General features: G+C 39.0%; 1 protein-coding gene across 1 annotated transcript; it reads right to left on the bottom strand.

Moving 5' to 3' along the window:
- Window positions 1–6,458: 6,458 nt before the first annotated feature.
- LOC311055097 (GTPase IMAP family member 9-like) lies at window positions 6,459–15,882 on the bottom strand. Its single transcript, XM_084071196.1, has 5 exons — window positions 15,784–15,882; window positions 12,402–12,445; window positions 11,646–12,314; window positions 10,084–10,152; window positions 6,459–7,404 (listed from the first exon to the last, which is right to left on the bottom strand). Exons 2-5 carry the CDS (start codon window positions 12,436–12,438, stop codon window positions 7,148–7,150), a joined length of 1,032 nt encoding a protein of 343 aa, XP_083927322.1. The 5' UTR covers window positions 12,439–12,445; window positions 15,784–15,882; the 3' UTR covers window positions 6,459–7,147.
- Between the last annotated feature and the right edge of the window lie 3,654 nt (window positions 15,883–19,536).

The following is a 19,536-nucleotide window of genomic DNA, read 5'->3' as shown; positions in this document are numbered from 1 at the left end:
CATAGTTCAAGCTTTACAGGGTTAAACTTTTTTTTCCTCCAATTGTTTCAAAAATAACAAATCAATCAATATCAATATAAATACTTCATTCATGTAACACTGTGTACTAATGACCACTAGATGGTGTCCTTGTATATGAGAGAGAGAGAGAGAGAGAGAGAGAGAGAGAGAGAGAGAGAGAGAGAGAGCACATGATATCATGAGTTCTGCTCTGGCTCGATATTGTGAACTAATAGGTGTTATATTTATATTATACATTGTTATTCACCTGACAATCATCTCCGCCCAGCAGGTGGCGATATATCCAAGCTAATATCATTTGGACAGCTCATGGTATAATGTATTTAATGATCCCATAATACATAGTTGGCAGAGTCTTCTCACCATGAAAACAATTACTCCAACAGTGTATATATAATATAGATGTAGGCCTAGCTAGAACATTGTACCAGCTCAAATAGCCTATATAAGACACAGCATTACAAATCAGCCTTTGAGCTTGTTTGTCTTAAAGTATCTAATTTAGGGGGGCATTAATACCCCCCAAAAAAGTAAGAGAGAAAAGAAAAACACCATCACTGCATCACAAATAATCAACAAACTATAAAAACTGGTCAAACATTAATTGGACAAATTGTCAAATAATATAAGAAAGAGGCAAACATTTTCAAAACGGCCGATCTTCAAGCTCACAACGCCTCAATCTATATTTATAGATTTAGAGAGTAGTGTAAACTTTTATTCTCACTGATCACTGATGTTGTTCCCACATAATGGTTCGGGATCCATTTTTATTGACCGAGGCCCATTTTATTGGTTGTGTGTAAATATCCCACTTTTTTAGACTAGACCTCTTATTGCTGAGCTGAGCTGTTTTGAACCTGGGCATTTTCCCAACCATTCATATTTATTTCATACAGATACATCTGTATCTTCTTTTACAATGACCTACCATTCATAATTATATGTTGTTGGTGTTTATAAATGCTTCTTGTTGTCTTCTTCTGTTTGGCTGGAGGGTAGAAGTGGTGAGGGGGGGGGGGGGGGGGGGGTGTTACTGAACTTTGTATGTATGTTAGTCAGTTGTTGTATTTAAATGAGAAACACATTGAGATTGCTTTGTGTGAAATATGCAATACCCCAAAAAAATCGTAAAATCCCACAACATTTTATTTATTCCATACATTTATTGAAATATATTGAGTTCTTACAGCATTTTCACGATGGCAAGCAAAATCTGTTCAACTCACTCTGTATACTGTGTTTTACCCGACAGTCTTTTAACAGACACAAACCCTGAGAGTAATCTTTTTCATGAAGGTGCAAGAGACATCAGAGTTATTTTAACGTCAGTGTCTTAAGGGCAGGGCTCGGGGTCGGCCACAGGATCACAGCGGTCAATCACTGCCCGAACAGGGTTAGTACCTGGTCAGTACCTCATATGATTTATACCAGTATTCTTTACCCTGATAGGGGAGGAACAATGCCTTGTGAGTGACTGAGACCTTGCCAAGTCCATATCTGTTTCTCCCCACATAGCCGTTTCCACCAGGACAGGTCTCGACGGAGTTTGGAGGCACCGAACCACCGGAACCTGCCCTCCACTCCAGGGACACCGTGTTACCCGTGTTGACCAGGATCTTGAATCCATTCCATTCTTTGATCTCTTTCTCTGCATAAGCGTAGTGGCAGTAAGTGCCCAGGTCTTGGTTGTAGAACCCAGCATTGCACCTGGCTTGACAGACGTAGTCAGTGCGTTTAGTGTAGCTGTTGTAAATGGACACAGCACCGTTGGGGAGGTAACCGGGCCAAGTCACCCACTCCAGGCCGGCAGAGGCCAGCCCCAACAGGGCTAAGAACACCAATGCTGACAGCTTCATCTAGGGACAGGCAGAGTTTTTTCATAGTCTTGCATTATACATAGATTAAGGAGGCTAACCAGAAAGCCAATGTAGGAAAATAACAAAATAATGTCAAATGGTAAAAATCCATCTGTCATTGTGGTCTGCACGGATGGGCAATACTTTATATTGAATTTGCCACTATATGCCATGATATGATACCATCATCTAGATATGTTTTTTATGAAATATTTAGTATTGCAATATTATAAACATCCTTACTTAATATTTTATCATAACAAGGGAAGACAATTCAATGCCATCTTTCTATCTCTGTCGGTTACACTGCTAACTGTAAATAAGGAATTACAGAGAAATGTAACAATATTGACTCAATCGGAATATTGACTTGTGTCCATTATGTCCATAAATATCGAGCACTTTTAAGTCATAATCCTCGGCTCTAGCGAGCAATTCTATCTCTGGCACACCAACCACATATCATTCTAATCACAGAGTTCTAGAATTCCATTATCATTATACACTGTATCTCTCTCATGGGCCTAATACACAACCCTTGGAGCTAAAAAAAAAATGCAGGCAGTGCACTCACCGTTACAGCTGTCCCCCAGTGAGTGTACCTGGATCTTGTCACCAGCAGGTTTATATAGTTGCTTTATGGCCAACTCACATTCAAATGTTTTTGTTTGCACAGGCTGCTGCTGTGAAGTGCAAACTAGGTGGTACATGATTGACCCATACTGCCCTGCCAAGGTAAAGAGCAGTAACTACGTTTTGGGACACGCCGACTTATTTTTGTATCCCAAAGGTCAAAATAGCCTTTGTGATTTTGGGAGATAAACAATTACCTCAAGAACAGATGCAAAATTAGTGTAATATAACTTATATGCCGATATCTCATTTGGCTGACCAGTTGAATCACTTTTAAACCCATTTTTCAGTGTTTTTTTTTTTCGTAGTTACTGGTCTTTACCTTGGCAAAAGCACTATCAACAGTGTTGTGTAAATCAATCATTTTATTCATGTGTTTGTTTACACATGATCTTTTCTATTTATATGTTGGAGGTATTTTCAAACATTTAACCACCCAAACCCTGAATAGTTTGCCACCTTTGAGGGTATTAACAGTGGACATGGGGAGAGGGTGGTATTTTCAAAACGATAGCAGATCTACAAGCTCATATGAGCTTGTAGATCTGCCATTTTTGAATAGCCAAATCAATCTTAAAATGACACACAGAGATGCGTTCCCGGTCTTAATGGGTTAAAAAAAAGAACTTCTGCGTTCACTTGTCACAGTGTTTCTCTAATGCTCTTTGGTGTCCTGATGTGTCCTGATGTGTCCTGATGTGTCCTTTGCAGCAGACAGTGTTTTTGCTCAGATCTTCAAAAGGCTTCTTTACTGAAGGATTTATCATCATGGAGCTTCTCTCCATGTCTCCAGCCTGGCTCCTCTACCCCAGGCCGGCCCAAGACAAAACAGCCCTTCATACTGTGGTGGAAAAGGTGCTCTTTAAGTAATAGTAAAAGTATCAATACTGCAATGTAAAATACTCTGTTACAAGTAAAACAAATCTGTGGCTAATCAGTCTTAGTCGATTATAAAAATGTATTAGAATGTTTTCACGTTGATTTGTGATAGGCTGTATACATATGTATATCAAATAATCAATCAAATAATGGATACACAAACATGGTGGTTCTGTAAGTCTAGCAGCTGGAGGTTCAATCCAAAACAATCTCATGTCAAACTTTACAATGTTGTTGATGGGCCACTAGATGGCAGTGTTGTCAGTCTTACATACACTGGTTTACAGTGGTACTCACCTCACAGGCTATATACAGGAGAGGAGAGGAGAGGAGAGGAGAGGAGAGGAGAGGAGAGGAGAGGAACCTGGCCAAGAGAGGACCAGGGGTAGTTGATTGCAGGCTGCCTTCTATTAGTCTATTTTATGTTTTCAAACCTGGAGATGAGGAGATGGAATAAACCTTTTTTTTAATTATGTGTAAAAGAGGTACTCTCTCTCTCTCAATCAACCACAAGGACAAAAGGTCATTATTACACCATACATTTTATGCATAGTTGGTTATGCTGTCACACACTTATTGATTTGGAAAAAAAAGATGTATTTGTACTACGCTTACTTACATTCTTATTCATATTTAATGTCATTGCAATTCATGGGAAAAGCTTATAGCAGAATAGCTCAGAGCTTGCATGTGCCTGAAGACAACACGCCCAATAATGTCTCCCCTGGCCAAAGAGGGATCCCCTCTTATAGGCTAGTGCAGGGGTCTTCAACAGGGGGTCCTCAGAGTTACTACAGGGGGTCCGCCAAATTTTTGTGTGATATGTTTTTTACCGTAACCACTTGAACCCTAGCATCCCTTTTCTGATGAGAACTTTAGCCAAAAAATAGCAGATCTACAAGCTCACAACGCCTCGCAGCGCGAGGCGTTGTGAGCTTGTAGATCTGCTATTTTTGGCAAAGAGGAATAGGTGTAGAGGGGAAAAAAGAGCATACCAAGTAAACACAAAAAGTTTAATCTGACACACACAATATAGAGGGGGGTCCCTGCTTCATCTCTTTCTCAGCAGATTGATTCCTCATCTGAAAAGGTTTTGTGCCAATTAGGACCCCCCAAGAGAAAGTTGTTTATGTTTAAAAAAGATTATTCAAAAGTGTCCAAACATTTTTCGATATTTTTCCAATTGTTTCAAAAATAGCTTATCTACAAGCTCGTAGCTCGGACCTTGTAGATCTGCTATTTTTGAATAGCCAACGTATAAATGGATAAAGTGGTTGAAATGATCATGATGCTATAGTAACACATTTTTTGGGGATCCCCTGGAACCCCCCCAATAAGGACCGCCGGGGGTCCCCGGACTCCACTTTGAGAACCACTGAATTACACTAATATTATGAGTTTAATGTCTGTTTTCTTATGCACTAGTAGTGACCAAATATAACAAAAGATTCATTGACTATAAATCAATATAAATGTTTCATTCATGTACTACTGTGTACTAATGACCACTACATGGCGCCCTTGTATCAGAAACAGAACCACAAAAGTTGTAGCAAAAGAATTAGTAGATTGGACTACAGCCAGTGCTTAAGTTGTAGATTATTAGATGCCGAAACCCATGCGGAAAATAAATGGTTGTTGGGGTACTGTTAGCCCAAATGCAGGCATCAGACGTTAAAATATCCGCTCCAAAAGGAAAGATTGACCCACAAAACTCAAGAATAGACTCTAAATATGTTGGATAACTCCACATAAACCCTCCAATATTTAACACCATTTGACCAAGACCGCACCGCTTTAAAACCTAAAACCTTGCTTTTGACCTTGAAAAAGTATGTTCCACTAAGTCCATGAAGCACAACTTTTAATATATGATGTAGGAGGGTATTAGGATCGATACAAACTATATCACATTACTATTGCAATTGTTTTTGGGTTGGGCCTTTTTTTTTGGCTTAGACTGACTGGCCTATCCATACGTTTCCTAGGCTGTGTGGGCATCACTTCCTGTCAATTTCATTGGATATCATTGGATTTCATTGGATCAAATCGACAGGAAGTGATGCCCACACAGCCTAGGAAACTTGTGGATAGGATTTGAAAATAGCCGATCTACAAGCTCACAATGCATTGCGACACAATGTGAGCTTGTAGATCTGCTATTTTCCAAAATATAAAAAATGTATAAGGTGCCAACGGTGGAATATTTTTGTAACATGAATCTAACACCACAATTCTGGTACGGGGGTCCCTGGAACAAATTATTTTCAGATGGGAGTCACAAATACATATTAATTTGGGGGGGTCCTTAACATGTCAATATTTGAGAACCACTGGTTTAAACAACATTTAGGAAGCAAGCCCAATTAAACAACTACACTTTAGAAACAAGCCCAAACAAGCACAACCCACAACTACCAATGTTTACAAGCCCAAAGTTGCTTTTAATAAGCGGACATGGCAACACTGTATGCCCCTGTATTGTGTGGACCTACTGTATGTGGTGTGTGTGTTTTTGTTTTTGAACCACAGATACTGTATACTACAAACTGATCTAAAACGGCCAAATGTTAAATGAGAAATAAACATCTATCGGCCTGTTTATGCAACAATGTGTATCTGTGGGCAGGTAGGTGTACCAGTATGCTCCCACGCATTCCAGTTATGTGTGTCTGCCCACAAGGTTTCAATAGGCCAGAGTCAGACGACCATGGAATAAATGCAGATGTATAAGACCATTGGGCCTCATTCACTAAGCAGTTTGTAAATAGTGTGTAAATAAAGTGACTAAAGGGTTTCCTATTTTCTTTAAGCAGAATCTGACTCACATTGAGGAGCATATTTTGAATTATCAATTTCTAGTCAATAGATGAATATTTTTTTATTTCTTGCCCACCTTTGGAGTTACATCATTGTAAAGTAACTATACACTATCTAAACCTCTACCAAAGTGGTCTTGCCCTTTAACGTGGGAATTTGCGTAAATGCCGATAAGTACAAACATATGGACATAAACAAGCTTAGTGAATGAGGCCCAATATTTATTTATTTATTCATGAACATTGGTGGAAGAAGTACACAGATTTGTTTTATTTAAAAGTAGCAATACCACAACATAAAAATACTCTGTTACAATAAAGAAAATCCTGTACATAGTTTGACTTGAGTAAAAGTACAAAAGTATTGGCAGCAAAATATACTTTAAGCACCTTAGTAAAAGTATTAACATTTTTCAACATTTGATACACCTTTTCAAAAAGATTGCAGATATACAAGCTCACAACGCGTTACAAGGCGATGCGTTGTGAGCTTGTAGATGTGTTATTTTCAAACAGCTAAAGAATAGATTCTTGAACATAGAAACAGCCTGTCTTTTATGTTCATCTCAATGGAAAGACAGTACCAAGTATTTTAAGAATTTAGATGCCGGGCCCAGAGGATATAGAGGGCCTACTTCCCCTCGCAGAAAGTGACTGAGAGTAGAGCATAGATGCCCCATAGGGCCTACTCCCCCCCACAGAAAGTGACTGAGAGTAGAGCATAGATGCCCCATAGGGCCTACTCCCCCCCCACAGAAAGTAAGGATAATTCCTTTTAACAGGTCGTTCATGAAAGTCCTTGCGGTCTTGCTTCCAATGAGAACCTGTGAGCAATTAGGGGTTAAGGGACAAATTTCATTTCATCGACACATATGCTGTCCTGGCCGGGAATCGTACCTGCGTCAACCAGGGCCTCTGGCTCCCTAGGCGGGATCACTAACCACTCAGCCATGGCCGCCCTACTTTTTCAAGTAACTTTGTCAAGGAACTCTTAGAAGTGGATAGAGACGCCAGGACATGAGCATAGTATATGGATGGCCGGGAGCCATAAGGAGATATGGATGACCGGGAGCCATAAGGAGAGATGGATGACCGGGAGCCATAAGGAGAGATGGATGACTGGGAACCATAATCAGAAGTGGCTCCAGAGAGGGAAGATCTCAAAGACCTCTGTTGTAAGTCAGCGCCACTCACTGAAATATGATGAAAATGAGTTGATTTACAATGTGTTTTGACAAGGTTGGTGACCCTTTTTCATTGTGTTATCTTGTAAAAACAAAACAATATGTATAAATACATAAATCAGTTGTTAAACCACATTATAAGAACAAAGTGAACACATCAGCAAAAACATTGGATATTTATTTAGTCATTAATTATCTTAGGCCTGCAACTGGTATACAAAAGTATTTTGTGTTGTAAATACCTAGAAACACTGACTGCCTCTTCAATACCAGTGAACAAATATTCTAAAACACCTGGATGATGCAGTCAATGGCCCTATTTTGCACGTCTTATTTCCAGGCCTTTTAGACGGTAATTAAGTAATAACGCCACCATATTATGCCCAATCGCTATTTTGCGAGCCGCGCTGAACGCAAACACTTAAGACTATTTAGGGTCTGGGGGAATGTCTATATGTTAACAATCTGAGAAACCATTCGGTAAAAAAAATAATCCGATTTTTTTTTTAAATCATTTTATCCTCGATGTATGAATGAAAAAATACTATCACTAATGCCATATGAAAGATTATCCAATGTAATACAAGGATCCTTAGATGAGTCCATGAAATAACTATTTGGTGGCTGTGAGTGGCCAGTGATAACCTGTAGTGATGTCGACTGATTTATGTGTGCTTAATGGCATACCATACTCTTCTCCCCGTGTGATGTTTGTCTGTTGTTGTCTTTAGTGCTGCGATAGTTTTTTTTTATGTTTTAGTTGTTCTCTGTTTTTGTATGGCGTTCATATTTGTATGTATATACAATATGTGTATGCTGTTCCTTATATATATGATTTGTGGAAAAAAAAACTTTAAAAAAAAGAAAGAAGAGAAGCAAATGGAGTGCGTTCTCTTTAGGGCTGTGAATCTTCTGCTATCTCACGATTCGATTCCGATTCTTGGGGTCACAATTCGATTAAAAATCACTTTTTTTCAATTCAAAACGATTCAAAAGAATCGATTCTCATTAAAAAATGATTCCCAATCAGTTTTATCTAAATCATATTGTTTTCTTCTGGACTTTAACAACCAAGTGTAGCCTAGTTATTTCCATAACACAAATTATATATAATTATATATGCTGTACAAACATATCTGATCTACCAGCATCCAACGTGTCACGCAGCGACCATTTTTTGTGGATCAGACATTTTTGTTCAGCAGTAGCACTGAGAACATTTGTGAAACATACTGTATGTCCACTTGTTGCGCTGAGATAGAAAGGCGGCGATGCTTTAATAATAGGTAACTGAGAATGTGAATAATTGTTGGTTTGTCAAGAGATATCACAGATGTGTTTTGGACATAATTAGACAGAGGCTATACAGTGATTTTGATGGCCATGCATGCACTTGGACATCTCTCCTTTCAATGTGATCTTTCACTTAACGTACAGCACGGAAAATAGCTCTGCATCTTGTGCTGACCTTAAAGGGAATGGCAGCCGATACTCTTATTGGTTTGAGTAATGTAACGGTACACTATACCGCATATTATATTATCTTAAACATTTTTATATTATTCCATTATATACTGCATACACACTATTGCTGTACTATATTATACTATCATATGCTAGTATCTTACACTATTATATTTGCTATTATTGTTATTGTTACTGCCTGCACTGTATCTCTTTCTGTCTCTCCTCTGTCTCTCCCTTTCTCTCTCTCTTCTTTCCCCCAACACGGTCGAGGCAGAAGGCCCCCGCCCTAGAGCCTAGGGTCTGCCTGACGTTTCTTCCTGTTGAATTAAGAGGGAGTTTTTCGTTGCCACTGTCGCAAAATTGCTTGCTCAGGGTGGGATGTTGGGTCTCTTCTCTACATGTAAAGTGTCTTGAGACAACTTGTTGTGATTTGACACTTTAATAAAATTGAATTGAATTGAATTGAATTAACGCCCAAACCACACCTATGACTAATTCAGGGCCGTTTATCACAGTTGGCTGGTGGATTTTACCCCAGGTAGTGCTACACCAAAAAATTAAGCCAACAATAACATGTACTATATTGTTATCACACTATTTTTTTTTTAATGTTGTGGTTCTTTTCAAGCTCGGTTTATACTTCGATGCACAACGGTATCGTACATCGAAAATTGACAATCTACAAACCCACAAGTCGCATCCGTGGGCTTCTACATCGACGATACCGTCGTGAGTCGAAGCATAACTCAGTCAGCATAGACATAATAGGCATAGAAAGTGAAGCTCACCAGATGGAATGAGCAGCAGCAGTCAGTACAGTTCTATTTATATAGATATTTAACACGGAAGCCACTTGCATTGAAGAGGGAACTATACTCATGCGTGTTTTTTCTACATTTTATGGTACATTATACATTTCACTCACTAGTCATTAACTATATAATATTTACCTTGTTGGTTTGATCATTTAAAATATAGAATACATTTTAAAGTAATATTTATTCAGATAAGATCTGGCTCTGTGTGTGTGTGTGTGTGTGTGTGTGTGTGTGTGTGTGTGTGTGTGTGTGTGTGTGTGTGTGTGTGTGTGTGTGTGTGTGTGCGTGTGCGTGTTGTACATTCAGATTCAAGTACCACCATTTGTAGATTTGAATATATCATGTAGGTGTTGTTAGCATGTTAGCATTGTGTTCAATAGAACACAAACAGATGGATACTTACTGTCTGGTGGAAAGTCTTTACTGCGGGCCTTTCTGAGTGGCAGTGATGGAATTGATGGACTCCAGTAATCTACAGTAAGAAAAGACACTCATCGTTCAAGGTCAGAGTTGACGATATAGTAATCTCAAGCAAACAAGAGGTTACCTATTTGGGCTGTGAAAAAATGTCCTCTTTTGTAAACAAAAGTGCTCTCAAGCCCTCATTCGATGCCACTTTGACTATGCTTGCACCTCTTGGTTCTCCAACATCTCAATGTCACTAAAAAACTAAAGCTTCAGACCTCCCAAAACAAACTGATTCAACTATTTCTCGGCCTAAAGCCCATGACCCACCTAATTCCAACACATTTTGCTAGTCTGGGATGGCTCAGGGTTGAAGACAGGGTTAAAGCCATTAAAAATGGGATTGGTAAAATACTCAAAAAGGGACAGTGCCCTCAATATCCTTTAATTCCTCCAGGCCGTAGGCGTGGCCGAGACTATGTTTTGCCCCCGTCTGTCTGTGTGTGTGCAACCAAACTCTGGTACCTTTGGACAGATTGGCGTGGAAACCGCAAGGTTCCCAGTTCGATCCCGGGCTCCCCCAGAGTTAGTGTCGAAGTGTCCTTGAGCAAGACATTGAACCCCTAATTGCTCCCGATGAGCAGGTTGGTGCCTGTATTCCTTGGATCATGACGCAATTTATTCACCTGTTTCCTAGTCTGTGTGTTTTCCACTTCCTGTCGATTTGATCCAATGAAATCCAATGAAACTGGTCAGATGACCAATGATATCCAATGAAATCGACAGGAAGTGGAAAAACACCTAGGAAACATGTGAATAGGCCCCATTTGTGCCAGATTACATATTCTGCCATGTGTTTTCTTCAAAACACACTTTTTGTTACTACTAGGGGTGGGACGATATGGGTATCTCACGATACGATATCTATGGCGATATTAGGCCCTCGATAACAATAATATCACGATATTCGATATATTGCGATATCATGATATATTGCATGAAATTTCACCAACGATATATCACGATAGTCCTTGTATTCAATTCATAAACACATAGAATAGCACCAAACAGTTCAAAATCATTACACAAATACAGAGTTGGAAAAACAAACAAAAACAAAAACGTTTTTTTTTTTTCTCTCTTTTTAAAAAAAATATCAATATTTTTCGGCAGTATATCGATTATTTATCGCGGGAGAAAGTATCGCGATATATCGCGATATCGATATATCGTCCCACCCCTAGCTACTACACCTACATATTTTGTCCAAAACTCACAGAAACCGGTACACATTATCTCTGGGGTCATGTGATCAAGATGTATGAGTCCGATTTTTTCAGATCCCATTCCATTTGGCTAAGACTGCCTTCCAAAGTCTGCGGTAGGCAACCAGGCCTAGCGGAGACCTGTGCTCTGAGGAGCACAGTTTTCTGGTGTTTATATATTATTTTTGTATTATTGTCATTCTATTCATCATTTACCTATGTCCTTGCTTTAATATATTTGTTGTTAAATGTAGCACACTCAGGACAAGTCCCAACAACATTTTGCTGCTCGTACCTGTATACGTCACCGTCTGTAGTCGTGTTGCTATTGCATCCAGTGTTCTCCTTTTCTTCTCAGTCTCGTCTAACACTCTTCTGTCTATCTCAAAACAGCCCCCTGTACCTCTTGCCACCATCTCCTCTATCTTCTCCAGCAGCTCTGTGACCTGAGTGTCATCACCCCTGTTCTTGTTGTTGAAGACATGATACCTGTTCCCACATTTCTCTACCAGCCTCTGGAGGGGCTCTCCTTCACTCTCAATGTAGTGCTCGGTGGATCTATCTCCTATAACATCTCCAAATGTGAACAGTATTATAGTGTGACTCCACACTGTCTCACCGAGAAGCTGCATGTGTTCCTCTATTGATTTATAATCAGATAAATCACCTCTTAAAACCAGGAGGAGAGCATGTGGTCCTTGTTGAGGACACAGAGATGCACTAAGAACTATCTCCTGTTTAGTCCGCTCAGATGTTTCGCTTAGAGAGTCACTACTCCACCATCCTGGAGTGTTGACCACAGTGACCTGTCTCCCTGCTACAACTCCCTGTCTCTTCTCACACAGCTTTGTTCCCTGTAACTTAAACTCGTCTGAACGCAGGATGGTGTTTCCTGATGAACTCTTCCCTGACATCTTATATCCCAGAAGTATAATTCCTAGCTCTGAGAGGTTTTCAGTGGGGCCTGCAAAAAAAAGAGGAATAGTCCTGTATTATCTCAAATTTGTAATATTCAGAACAATATAATACATAATATAAATTACTGCTTAACCTGAATAGGAGGCCATTTCTGCATGTTCAGCGGTCATCTTCTCCCTAAAAAAAGGAAGTTGAAAATATTTTTGTTATTCAAGCTAAGTGGTCACACTTACCACGAAGGTGGTTATCAACCCAGGATTCTAAAACGGATAGCCCTAGACCAGGGGTGCCCAAAAGGCGCAAATATCAGTAGGCATTACAAAGTTATATACACATGTGCGAGGCAAAGCACCTGGAAACCATATTGTCTTATGTAACACCAGTGTCGCTATTCCAATTGCATGTATGACATGCAAAAATGTGTCTGCATGCAATCAGAACTTTGGCTTGTTAGCTAAAGTATAGAAAACAAGGGTAGGCTATAATAATCTGAGAATGCATCTATTACAGATCTTATAGATATATGAGGATGGCATCAGGAAATGCTTAACGTGTACATAGTCAGTTTGCGTACAGTGGATGGAAATACGTTGTTTTATTGTAACAGCAAACCCCCACCCCCCCCCCCCCCCTCTCTCTCTCTCTCTCTCTCTCTCTCTCTCTCTCTCTCTCTCTGTGTGCATTCTGGGATATGATATTTAGACTGCCATGTCAACAGTTTAGGGAAACTGAGCAAATTGAGTCTGTGTAGAATTGTAAACGAGAGTAATCAGGGATCTGTCAACATGAAACTTGGTGACTTTACTTCGGCAGAAAAGTTGTTACAGACCTCTCCTACAAACCATGAAAAGTGAGATTGATATTGATTAATGAACCAAAGTATTTGTAGCTGACAATTGGTTCTACCTCTTGACCCTCAGTGATGGTGTTCTGAATGAAAGGACCATTATGTCTTTTGTCTTTGAGTTGAGTTGGTTTTTGCACCAGTTTTTGCACCAGTTTGAAAATAATCAACCTCAGGGCCATGAATGATTCATCGTCATGGTCAATTGTCAATTGTCAATCGTCAGTATATATCGGTTATGAAACTGGCCATGACAGTCAAATATAATATAAATGAGTAATTACAGAACACAGCCCTAAGGAGCAGCAGTAGATGAACAGAGCTCACATGACATGCTCTCATTCAGCCTCACCGTCTTCTATTGGAGAGGATCCAATCAACACAACTAGAGTCAACACCAAAGTAGTTTACAGGACGCTACTGTCACGCAAGGTGACAGTAGCGTCCTGTACACCCTGCCTGCTCCTATATGCAAACAGAACATGAAAAAATAAGGATCTTTTGAAACAATTAATTCAGGGGGCTTATTTATCAACTGTCAGAGTAGGACTGCTGATCTACAACCTTATCATAACTTTGAATGACATGTAAAACAGGTCACAGGTCAGCGCAACACTATGCGGACATTGGTCCAGATCTGGGCTTCTATCCCTATCTGGCCTTTATAGACAGACCTTTTATCTCAGTCATTCATTTTGATCATCTGTTCTGCTGGTTACAGACAGTGTAGTGTAATTCTGCCATATACTTAGGAAGTCCATATATTAAAAAGGTCATGGAATTGCCTTTCTTTAATTATCTTAAGTGTGCGCGTGTGTGTGTGTGTGTGTGTGTGTGTGTGTGTGTGTGTGTGTGTGTGTGTGTGTGTGTGTGTGTGTGTGTGTGTGTGTGTGTGTGTGTGTGTGTGTGTGTGTGTGTGTGTGTGTGTGTGTGTGTGTGTGTGTGTGTGTGTGTGTGTGGTTTCCAAATCCCCCCGGGGTTTTTTTTTCTTCATGGGTGCATTTTTGCCCCCCCCCCCCAAAAATAAATTGATAAATCTCACGTGGACGTGGGCATAAGCTAATTCCTGGGCTGGTCTGTACGCTCCATTGATAAATGAGGGCAACTTAACTTAAACTGTTGTTGGATGTGGTCACACCTGTCACATACAAGTTGATAGGAGTAGTTCACCCAAAAAATGAAGCTTATTTTCTATCAATTGCACACCCAATGAAGCCTTGAATCCATGGATTTATTTTTGTTTTTGTGGCATTCCTAAGCCAATAATTTGATTCCTGTCTCCTACCGGCTAATGTATCCGGTAGGAGACACAAAGTAGATTATTTGTGTCTCCTACCGGATACACACCCGGCCATCAAATTATTGGCTTAGGAATGCCACAAAAACTAAAAAATAAATCCATGAATTCAAGGCTTCATGGGGTGTGTAATTGATAGAAAATAAGTCCTTTTTTGGGTGAACTCCTCCTTTAAAGGGATATTTAACTTCCAAACATGTTTGGGTTCAGTTTAACGTCTACTCAGGCTTTTGTATGTTTCTCACCTCAGACAGTTTTTAAGTTGCTTGATTCAGTATTACATATTTGATATTCATTTTATCAGACACCCCCCCTTCCTATATAAACCTAGCCTGGTATTTCCGGAGGGACGGTTTTACCAGGCTAATATAAACCTATTGTAACTTCAAACTTCATTTTGAACAATGGTGACTGATATTGACCTTCTCAAATGCGTGCTGGTATTATAATTAAATAATACCAGCAGTTCTATTGTCTGGTTAGATCAAGTGAACTGGACAGAGAGAGAGAGCGAGAGAGCGAGCGAGAGAGCGAGCGAGATTGTGAAACAGGTCTGTCTACCTATACAGAGAACTGAATGTGTCTACACATGTCCCAACGTCATTAGCAAAGAATCTGTCCACATGTGGCACAGATCCAGTGGTGGAAAAAGTACTCAAATGTTTTAATAAATCGTAGTTTAAAATAATAGTAAAAGTATTAATACTGCAATGTAGAAGTACTCTGTTACAAATAAAAGTCCGGAATTAAAAATGTACTTGAGTAAAAGTACAAAAGTATATGTATCAAAATGTACTTAAAGTAGCAAAAGTAAAAGTACAAAAATGTTTGATGCGGCACGTTGTGAGCTTGTAGATCAGCTATTTTCAAATAGCCTAGGTATAAAATAGGTGGTTAATGTATGTTTTATAATGTAATAATTTATATCTGCAAAGTAACTAGTAAACTGCACAGATCTGGCCCAGATAGTAGCAGTGCTCATTGTCACACGACTCCCAAATTGGTGTGAATTTGGTGAAGATTGATCCCAATCAGTGGTGGACAGTAACGGAGTAAATGTGCTTAAGTACAGATTCTGAGGATCTGATCTTATGTAATATAATACTATATTAGTACTACATATTTTATACATAGTTCCACAGCCTGCACACATTTATTTGTTATTTGTGATCCTCAAAATGGCGGCATTTTAGGCTACGTCTTGCATACAGTGGCTGTTGTTTACTTTACACATACTGTAGTTGCCACTGCACTAGTGTTGCACAATATAATTTGAGCTGGCTAATCTTCGCAATAATCATTGTAATGAATTTGCATGAATCTCTTACTTTGTGGTTTAAAATGGCATTTTAAATATATTTGATTTCTACTTACACTTGTCAGGAGTTTCCAAAACAAAACAAAATGTTGTATTTTTCTCTCTCTGCTTCCCGTTTCCCTCTCTCTCTGGTAGAGAACACACATGAGGAGGAGGAAGAGGATGGGCTAGAGAGAGAGAGAGAGAGAGAGAGAGAGAGAGAGAGAGGAGAGAGAGAGAGAGAGAGAGAGAGAGAGAGAGAGAGAGAGAGAGAGAGAGAGAGAGAGAGAGAGAGAGAGAGAGAGAGAGAGAGAGAGAGAGAGAGAGAGAGAGAGAGAGAGAGAGAGAGTTACATAAATGTAAATATGTAAATCAATATTTGCCAACTAGGACTCACCTGAGCAGGTACTCTTACATTTTCTTCAAAACTAATTTTCTGCCACTATTCCTATGCAGATTTTGCCCAAAACTCACAAACCGGTACACATTATCTCTGGAATCATGTGATCAAGATGCATCAGTCAGATTTTTCAGATTCCATTCCAAATCGCTACAAACCACCACAAAGACAAAAGGTCATTATTACACCATACATTTTATGCATATTTGATATCTGTTGTTATTTTATGTGTTGCACAAGAGAATGCTGTCACACAATTATTGATTAGTTTCTTTTTTTCATATTTGTAATGTTTTTACGCTTACTTTAACATTCTTATTCATATTTAATATTTTCATTTCATTTAATTTCAAAGCTTTATTTATTCTCGAAAGACATTGAGGTTGCCCTCATTTGCAATGTCGTCGAGATACATCACAGTACAATTTCATTTTCATGTTCACATCAATATTTATATCAAAAACAAGACAAAACAGAACCAAATAAAACAACCTTTCCCTATCGTGTGATACAACACAAATTTAAAAGCAATTGCAGACCCTTGCGGGTAGGCCTGCAATCAAGGATTTAAATTGACCGTATGTTATAGGAGAACAGATTTTAAATTTAAGCTGTAGGTCATTCCAGGTGGTTGGGGCACTATATTTGCAATTCATGGGAAGCGTATAGCAGAATAGCTCAGAGCTTGTGCCTGAAGTCAACAGGCCCAATAATGTCTCCCCTGGCCAAGGAGGGATCCCCTCTTATAGGCTAGTGGCTAATATGGTTTGGCTTTAGTGTCCCTTTCCATGTGGGAGACGGACCGGGGTCGATTCCCCATCTGAAATGCAGTGGTGTAAAGTACCTAAGTACATTTATTCAAGTACTGTACTTAAGTACAATTTTGATTTTTTTTTTTTTTTACTTTACTGGAGTATTTCCAATGTACAGTACTTTTACTTCTACTCCACTACATCTCAGAGGCAAATATTGTACTTTTACTCAACTACAATTATTTGAAAACTTAGTTATTAGTTACTTTGTACGCATAAATGGATAAAGTGGTTGAAATGATTATGATGCTATAATAACTCATTTTGCTGGGACCACCAGGGGTCCTTAAGGGAGTTCCAGGATGTCCCCAGCTAATAGTTCAAAATCAAATGGAGACTTATGGGTCTGTAACTCTGACAGTGTACAAATGGACTCCATTTCCATGTGTACACTCTCAGAGTTAAATTAACATTGATTTTAGGATATAAAGTGGGGTCCCAGAGATAGAAATGTCATTAAATGGGGGTCCGTAGCTTAATGCATGTCAAAATGGGGGTCCTTGAAATTAAATTGGTTGAAAATCACTGCCAGAGCTGTAAAAATATTCTCTTATGGGGGTCCCTGAGGCATTTCTTTTCAAATGGGGGTCCGCGGGCTAATAAGTGTCAATTTGAGGGTCCTTGACATGAAAACGTTTGAGAACCACTGCTCTAAGCAGAATACACCAGCCATAATAACGCTGAAATCTACAGCAAACATGAAGCACAACTTACAGGTGTTCAATGACGCACACAGGTAAAGGAGTAGTGGTAGATAGAAAGGAGTATAATAATAATAACAGAAAGGGTCCGTCGCGGTGAATAAACTCCTCTGCAGGCACGGTGAAACAGAGTCACTAACGTTGGGGGTCCCGACCCACAGGTTGAGAACCACTGCCCTAGGAAGCAGCGGGGCTGTTTCATTATTCTGAATGTTTGTTACAAAGATCTGCTTTGTATGGAAGTAAAAACTCTCTTATAGTGAAATAAACAACTGGTAATGTAATATTACTCTTACTCTACATGGTCAAAAATAATCAACAAACTATAAAAACTGGTCAAACATTAATTGGCCAAATTGTCAAATAATATAAGAAAGAGGAAAACATTTTCAAAACAGCCGATCTTCAAGCTCACAACGCCTCAATCTATATTTATGGATTTATAGAGTAGTGTAAACCTTTATTCTCACTGATCACTGATGTTTTAGTTTTGTGCCACTAGAGGGCAGCCTGTACCTATATCTACCACAGACAGGTGTGTTGCTTTACATGAGAATGTGACTGTGATATGAAATGACTATAAAAAAAGGGATTTTATATAAAACTAAAAGGAAAATAAAATAATTAATTAATTGAAACAAAAATGAAAACAACAAATTAATAATGCAACTAAATAATAAGAAATATAATTACATTAAAAATCACATGTTGAATACAGTATTTCAACTAGCACTGAGCCGATCGGCTGTGTGCACATGCGTGCGCGTGTGCTTGCGCGTGCACGTGACGTCATAAAATGGGGGGGGGGGGGGTAACTAACCAATAGACTAGTTACTGTCCACCACGGATAATGTGGTGGATACTTGACACTAACTTATTCAAAATAATTCAAGAAAATGTTTTTTAAATAATATATACACAAATATTTAAATATATATTTAAAAACATAATAAATCAAATAAAAACTGAAGGGTTTCAGTTTCAATTCTTATTTGTTTATTTTATGGATTCTATTTTATCTGGATTCGGCTCCATTAATGATCTGCAAACAAACATGTTTCTCAATTTATGTTATAGAAGCTCATTACTGCAATGTCACGATGACGCATTTTGCACGGTCCTGGTGCAATATCATAAAATATGAATTGTATTAAGCTTCATGGACAAGTGTTGAATGTCATGGGGGGGTTGATTTATTTAATATTTAAATTGGGGGCGTGGCTGGTGATTATTCACCTAAACAACAACAACAACAACACCTATTATAAGTCTCTTATGATATATTTGTGGCATTGTTGGCATTATAAAAGGCCTTTAAAAACCCTATGATATGTCTAATTTGAATATAAATATATGTATCGGATTTGAATATAATAGCCATGGTTGGATGCTGTTTTTGGACAGGCGATATGGCTCTATATGGGCCCACCTGTAAAAATCCTCAGTGTTGATTTATCCATCTGTAGCCTATAATAACTCCGAGAGTGGTACAAAATGGAACCAAATGGACCCGTACGAGTCCATTTGGTTCCATTTTGTAGCCTACTACTCTTTGAGTTAAAATGAAGAACTCAGGGGTTTCACTAGCCTTGGGATCACGACGGTCATCTATCATGACCGTCATGGATGAACTCCCAAAATAGTGTTTGCACTTTCTCCCCTTTTGGCCCGTACATCTACATAAACGTTCAGATTTCAAATATAAAGGGCTTACTTCATGGCTACGGATGTTTTAATTATGTACGGGCCCTCAGAAGTACCCGTTCTGTATTGTTCAATTAAAAGCATTCTGCGATCGGTGGCTATTTTTCGCCATATGCTTTCAACCATGCGATCCTATCGGTTGGCAGGTGTATTGCACTCTGATACCGTATTTAGCTCTATGAGAAAATGGCCATCAATCGGATTAAAATGTTT

This window comes from Gymnoscopelus microlampas, assembly GCF_963454915.1.
Source record: "Gymnoscopelus microlampas genome assembly, chromosome: 11".
Lineage (NCBI taxonomy): Eukaryota > Metazoa > Chordata > Actinopteri > Myctophiformes > Myctophidae > Gymnoscopelus > Gymnoscopelus microlampas.
The sequence above is the reverse complement of the archived record's forward strand: the minus strand, read 5'-3'. Positions and strand labels throughout refer to the sequence as shown.

Bases quoted from the DNA above. Each gene is read 5' to 3' on its own strand.
- LOC311055097 (XM_084071196.1), bottom strand. From the start codon at position 12,438: ATGACCGCTGAACATGCAGAAATGGCCTCCTATTCAG. The intron at 10,153-11,645 runs GTACGAGCAGCA...TTCTTACTGTAG, and splicing joins ACAGACGGTGACGTATACAG to ATTACTGGAGTCCATCAATT. The intron at 7,405-10,083 runs GTAAGTATCCAT...ATCATATTTCAG, and splicing joins TAAAGACTTTCCACCAGACA to TGAGTGGCGCTGACTTACAA.